The 6,569-nt window shown below is 56.7% G+C and overlaps 1 protein-coding gene across 1 annotated transcript; it reads left to right on the top strand.

Moving 5' to 3' along the window:
• Positions 1–6: 6 nt before the first annotated feature.
• RNF26 (ring finger protein 26) lies at positions 7–3,064 on the top strand. The gene has a single exon (XM_010723803.2). It carries the CDS (start codon positions 33–35, stop codon positions 1,281–1,283), a length of 1,251 nt encoding a protein of 416 aa, XP_010722105.2. The 5' UTR covers positions 7–32; the 3' UTR covers positions 1,284–3,064.
• The last annotated feature ends 3,505 nt before the right edge of the window (positions 3,065–6,569 follow it).

The following is a 6,569-nucleotide window of genomic DNA, read 5'->3' as shown; positions in this document are numbered from 1 at the left end:
CCGCCAGCCTCCCCGGTGCTGCCACGGCCGGGATGTGGGCCTGCTGGAACGGGCTGCTGGGCGGGCTGTGCGGCCTGGCCGAGGCGGCCTGCGGGCTGGCGCTGGGGGCCGTGGAGGGGCTGGGCGGCCTGCTGAGGGGCTGCTGCTCCGCCCTGGAAGGCCTGAAGGTGCTGGGCCACCTGCTGACCCACCTGGGGCTGCGGGGCAGGGAGCTGCTGCAGCGCGGGCTCTGCAGCCTGCTGGGCTCGGGGCAGGCCTTGCTGAGGGAGGCGGGCGAGGGGCTGGCCATCGGGGTCAGCCTGCTGGCCTACCTGGTCAACAGCATGGTTAATTTGTGCCTACTGGGCACGCAGAACTTCTTCACCCTGCTGCTGGCACTCTGGGATTCGGTGGTCAGCCCGGTGCTGCGCGTTGCCAACCTGCTGGCCGCCTTCCTGGCACACGTCTCCAGCAGCGCCATTGCTGTCTCCATCCTGCTCTGGTCACCCTGCCAGCTGGCCTTCGAGCTGCTGGTCTCCACCACTGAGCTGCTCATTGGCATCTTCTTTGTCAACGTGTATGGGCTGGCTTTGCTCCTTGCCATCATTGTCGTCAGCGCTGTCATCTTCAACCCCGGGCTGCTCCTCACGCTTCTGGGCCATGTGCTGGGCTACTTTCACACGCTGCCTGCATATCCCCGCCTGCAGCAAGAAGTGTGGAGGCTTTACCAGATGGCCGTCCTGATGCTGGGCATGGCCATGACCTCACAGACCTGGCGCAGGTTGGTGGACTGGAGCTTGCAGGTGACCAACTGGAGCCGAGGGGGCAGAACAATGAATGAGGAGAGCGAGCGGCGAGGGGCAGTCCAGGCCCTGGGCAGGCTGATGCTGGCACGGGACGACCATGGTGCAGCTCAGGAGGAGGAGCAGCCACATGCAGAGCAGATCCCGCAGGCACATCCAGGGATGAGTCGAAGCACTGTGTCTGGGCAGCGTCTCCAGGCATCCAGGGACGAGCCAAGCACCTCTTGGGGGAAAGCTCCAAGAAGAGAGCAGCTGAACGCAGCAGCTGGGGATGGAGCAGGCGCTCCAGACAACGACCCCTGGATGCTTCTGAAAGAACAAGAGGAACGTAAGAAATGCGTCATCTGTCAAGATCAAACCAAGACAGTGCTGCTTCTGCCCTGCAGGCACCTGTGCCTGTGCCAGGAGTGCACAGAAGTCCTCCTGCAGCAGGCTATCTACCAACGCAACTGCCCGCTGTGCCGCCAGATGATCCTCCAGACGCTCAACGTGTACTTGTGAACTGTGGGGTGGTGGTTTGGGTTGTTTTTTCCAGGTGATTGAAGACACCTCTGCCTCATCCTGGAACGCAGGATGGCTCTTTCCAGGGCTGCCTCGAGTTGTTTCCAAAGAACTAAGGACGGTGCTGAAGGACCAAGAAGCTGTCAGAGGTGTCTTTCAGCCACATCCAGTGCACAACTAGGCTGTAGATCCTGCTAGCAGGCACAGTAGCTGATCTCTGCAGCAGGCTGAAAGGTTGTGTTTTTTTGTTTTTGTTGTTGTATTTGACAACTTCTGTTTCAAGGCCTGTTGCCTTGAGCCTGTGATCTGAAACAAAGCACAGAGGGATGCTCTGGTTCCTCCTAGCCAAAGCTGATGAAAGGATAAAAGCTGTGCCATCTTGGAAATTACTGGAACTGGTGCAAGGCAAAGGAGTGTTTTTCTACCAAGGCTTGGCCAAAAATTTATCTGGTGGACTGCATTTGCATTCTTCTTTCCTCCTGCCATTTAAGTGGGGCAGCTCCCAGGGAAGGGATTTGCATGCCCCTTTTGCAGGCTCTAGCAAAGCACACTTGAGCTTTTTAGGCTTTTCTACCAAAGGGCTGAGCCCAGCTCTCAGCTGGAGGACAGCAGGGCTTCTGAGGCTCCTTAACATCCCAGCCATTATGGCTTTGGAGTCCAAATTTTCCCTTGCTAGTAGGAGCCACGATGAGCACCATCTCCCTGCAGGACAGCTGACTGCAGAGCTCAGTGCTGCTGCTGCTTCCACACCTATGCAAGACCAGCAAGCACATACTGTGTTACTTGCATGGAGGGGCTTGAAGAGAGTTTGTTACCTGTTGCCTGGGGAACCTGAGCAGCCCTCAGGCTGGAGAGCATTTGCCACTTCCCAGGCTGGGCTGGCAGGAAGGGGTGGCTCTTTGGGAGGCAAGGGGACACCCCAATCCTCCTTGAAGCCCACTGAGACATTCCAGCTCCAGGCACAAGTGCAATGGACCTGCAGATTTGTGCACAGAGCAGTACCAGGACCACAGCTTTGTTTGTTTAGGGCAGGGTTACACTTCTGTTTTGTCTGCGATGTGAAATACAGTTTGTTTAATGTAGGCGTCCCACGAAGTCTGACGAGGCCATCCATTCCTAGCCGGGAAGGGCTGAGGTGCCTCATCCCAGCACTATTCCAAGAAACTGCTGGGCTGCAAGAGAGCCACGCGCTAAAAAGCTTTCCCTTTTTCAGCTGCTTGTCTGGGGTCAGCCATGCATCAGAGCCAATTTTGGCTGGAGCCAGATTGGAAGGAGCCTTGACTCCTCGATTGCAAGCCAAGAGCCTGGGGGCGGCTGGCGTGGCTTTCTCCATTCTCCTGCTAACAAATAATTGATTAGTAATTTAAGCCAAAACAGAGGCAGCAGAGAGGCCAGGCCATGCTGGGAGACGACTCTGCCCTGCAAACTTGTGCTGTGTCGAGGTCTGATGGTGTGTGAGAGCAGCTCTGCAGGGACTGCTGTGTGCTGGAGTCTCTTCATCCTCACCTCCCAGCCACTTCTGCAGCTCAGATGGACTCACCCCTGGTTGGGGCCAGCTAGCGATCTTGGGGTGCAGTGTTTCCTAGTGTGTTTCAGGGGAGGAAGGACACCTCCAGACTGCGATTTCTCCCTACAAATCTTTTTTTTAATTATTATTATAGCAGTCATTGTTTTAGGGGCCCATTTGTTTTTTGCCTGTTTATAAAAAACGAGAGAAAGCTTTGCCTTAAGTTTAACTCTTTGCACTACAAACAAGCAAATTAAAGTTTCCTCTACCAGAAGCTGCCTGCTGCCTCGTTCTTGGGGTGGGCTTCCCTTGGGACCTCCTCTCTGCTTACCCCTGGGCTCCATCACTGACACAGAATTGGATTCCAGGGCTGGTGTCACTATGGGCTGCTCAGTGAGGAAGAGAGAAAGCAGTCTGCTTTGCAGAAGGTCTTGAGCTGCTCCTGGAAAGAAGCATGTGTTTCTCTCTGCTGGACCAAAGCAATTTGTGCTTGGCTTCTCCAGAGCTGGAGCAGCCCAGAGCAGAAGGGCTGAGGCTTTCCAGGCTGGCAGAACAAAGCATGAGGATGTGTAATCCCAGCTCTCATGTGTCCTTGGTGCCTACACGTCCTGCTGCTTGTGACAGAGGGTGTTGGCAAGCCTGGTGTCCTCAGGGATGGAGGCAGCACAGGGGCAACTTTGCCTCACAAAAAAGCCAGGACAGGCTGAGCTACTGGTGAGCAGATGCATTTGCTGCACAGTTATTCCCTGGCCCTGATCTGAGCTCTTGGCAGGCTACTGTGTGCTTTTAAGCACCCTTGGCTTCTCCAGAATCCTTGCAAACTGTTTGGAAAACACATTTCAGGACCCCTATGGGCAGAGACCTCAGGAGTTTTGGCTCATCCTGCCCTGAACTCACCTGCCTTGGCAGGGCTATGCCAGCAAACAAACTAGTTTTAACGAGGAAACTTTCATGTCCTGGCTGAAAGTCACACAGGGGGATTGCAGGCAGGCTGCAGGAGCGCAGCTCAGCCAGGCACAGCACCAGCACGGGGCTGCCAAGCCCTGCAGGGGACCGGCTGCACCAGGAGAAACTGAGGCACAGCCTTCAGAAAGCTGAGGTGGGCTGGGGGATGGGAGTTGGCAGGGAGATGCCCTGTGCAGCAGACATCCAAGCAGAGGATGCAGAGATGCATGCAGCCACCTCATCCCCCTGTGGTCAAGTGAGAACAGGATGTAAAGGACGCAGCCTTCCCCTGGGAGCTGTCCTGCACGCACTTGGCTCACATGCAGCAAGCGATTTCAAGAGGAAAATGCAACCATCCCCTGGCTGATGGGGGTTATAGGCTGATAGCAGTGTCCTGATATTTCTCCAACACCGTGGAGCTGGCGTGGGGCTGCAGTGATGCTTACAGACCGGTCATGGGCATAAGGTCTGAGGTGCTGGGTGCATTCCCTTCTGCTAGGATGGGAGCAGTGTGATGCTGCTGGGTTACCCCCACTTAAAAGCACTGAGGTGGGGGGGGATGCTGACAGCTTGCTGAAACTGAAACCTGCCCCATGCCCTGGGAAAATCCCTGGCATCCCTTTGTCTGCCCAGCTGCAACATCCCAGCCCTAATGAGCTGCCATTGCCTGTGTGACAGCAGGGAGCTGGCACGACAGAAGCACGCTGCAGAGCAGCTCACAGCCCCCGGCCGATGAGGAGGGAGCAGGTGATGATCAGCAGCAGAACCACGGGGGGCCTTTGGGCTGCTCCCAGGCACCAGCTTCGCTCCCTCATTAGTGGCTCAGAACATGCTGCACAGGGCTGTGCTCAGCTGGGCTGTGGGTATCATCATCAATGGAAACTCCCTGCTGCCTCCCCAGGGTTTTTCCATCTCGTTGGGGTGCAGATGGAAACATCGCTTGAGCTTGGAGGAGATGATCCCTGGTCCTGCTGGTCCCACTCTACTCACCTGTACATGGGATTCTCCCATGCAGATCCCTGAAGAAGCCAGTGTCTGCTCTCCTGAAGCCCCCAGCTGGGTCCTCCTTTGGTCTTGTCCCCTTCTTTCAGCTCCTCTGGTTTGTAGAGGCACACCCACCTGAGCTCTGCTCCTCAGCCACCTGCTGCTGTGAGCTGTTGCCAGATATCGAGGTGGTTCCCATTCCCACAAGGACCTTGGCTGCCATCACCTCAGTAAGACCGCAGTCCCCCAGGTGCACACAGCCCACAGGTCCCTCCTGTTTGTCCTCATGCTGCTGTATAGGCACTTTGGATACCCCAACAGGGGCCTGTTTCCCAGCACGGCCATGAGAGCTCATGCACAGTATTGGCATGCATGCACTGGATGGACCCCTCCTCAGCCCTGGTTGCACACTTGAGCCCTTTGCTTGCCCACCTCCTCCTCCCCTGATTGAGGACAGCCTCCATCCCCTCCCCCAGGTTGAACTTCTCCTTACCAGGTCAGCCAGGAGTCACCAGCACAGCCTTTGCCACTGAGGGCATTTCCATACTCTGCTCCTGCAGCTGAAGGTTTGGGCTCTTGGTGGAGATGATCGATCCACTTGGCATCTTCACCTCCTCTGCAGCTTCAGGGCACACACATAGCCAACACCTCTTGCATGCTGCACATAGACTCTTGCTGCAGCCCCAGCCCTGCTGGGTCCAAGCCTTCAGCATAAGACTGTGACCTAACTGTGGCCAAGAAGCAGTGTGCTGCTCCGGGAAGAGCTGCCAGCACTTCTTCTTTTTTATTTATTTTGTTTTTGATTAAATAAACATTTCTGTTCCAGCTGCCACTTCTGTCAGCTGCACAACAAGACCTATCTGCTCACCCTCCTCTTATAGCAGCTTCACCCTCCTGTTGGCCAAAGGGGTGGTGGTCCCTCCCCAACCTGGGTGCAGCTGGAATAGGGGCTGTGGCCACTCCTTCCTCAGGGGCAGCTGCTGGAGCTCGTTAGGAGCTGCTAGGTATTGCCACAAACTGAAGCCTTTTGTGGCTCCTCTTAACCCCATCCCCTCTCTGTCCTCTTCCCTAGGCAGCTGTGAGCACCTCTATGTTGCTCGGGGGGGGTCCCAGCAGTCCCCCACTGACCCCATACAAAGCACCCCGGTGAAAAAGAGCATCTCAAGGAAAGCAGAGCCCAGAGCTGCTGCACCAAGCAGCTCCCTGCATCACGATAGGGCCTGGAGGATGCTCCCAGCCCCCACGTACCTCCCCTGGCCTCATCCCAAGAAAAGTCATTATCCTCCTCCCAGAATAGACAGTTCCGACCATCGATCTGCTCTGCCGCGTTGTTTATCCCTGAGCGGCTCTGCTTACAGAAAAAGCCATCTTCAACCCAAACAGCCGCTTCCGCTGCAACGTGACCCTGCGGCTGGGGCTGGGAGGGAGCTGCAGGGCTCCCATGGAGAGCGAGCCCTCACCCCGGGCCCCATGGCTTCTGCAAGTCCTTGTGGGGCTATGTGTGGTCCCACAAGCACTGCTGTGCTCCGTGTGCCCAGGTGTGATGCAGCGATGTTCCCTTGGCTCCGGGCCCCTGCGCGGTCCCAAGGTCTGGGCGGTTCGCTCCTTGCACTGTAGGGTTGCTCGTCCCGAGTGCCCCCAGCCAAAAGCCCTCTCCCTGCTCGTCCCCTATCCCCGCAGGACCTATTTTGGGCAGGAATGAGGAAGCTCTTCGTTCCACGGCTAAAAATAGGGATCTTTCTCCCAAGCGGATCACTGCTCTCACACTGCATCCCGGAATGGGAGAGGGCTGGCGAACTCCCGAAGTCCTGGACACGGTGGGGGGCAACAATTCCCCCTGCCCCAACCTC

The sequence above is a fragment of the Meleagris gallopavo genome, chromosome 26, assembly GCF_000146605.3.
Source record: "Meleagris gallopavo isolate NT-WF06-2002-E0010 breed Aviagen turkey brand Nicholas breeding stock chromosome 26, Turkey_5.1, whole genome shotgun sequence".
Taxonomy (NCBI): Eukaryota; Metazoa; Chordata; class Aves; order Galliformes; family Phasianidae; genus Meleagris; species Meleagris gallopavo.
Note: the sequence above shows the minus strand (reverse complement) of the source record. Positions and strands in the feature narration are given on the sequence as shown.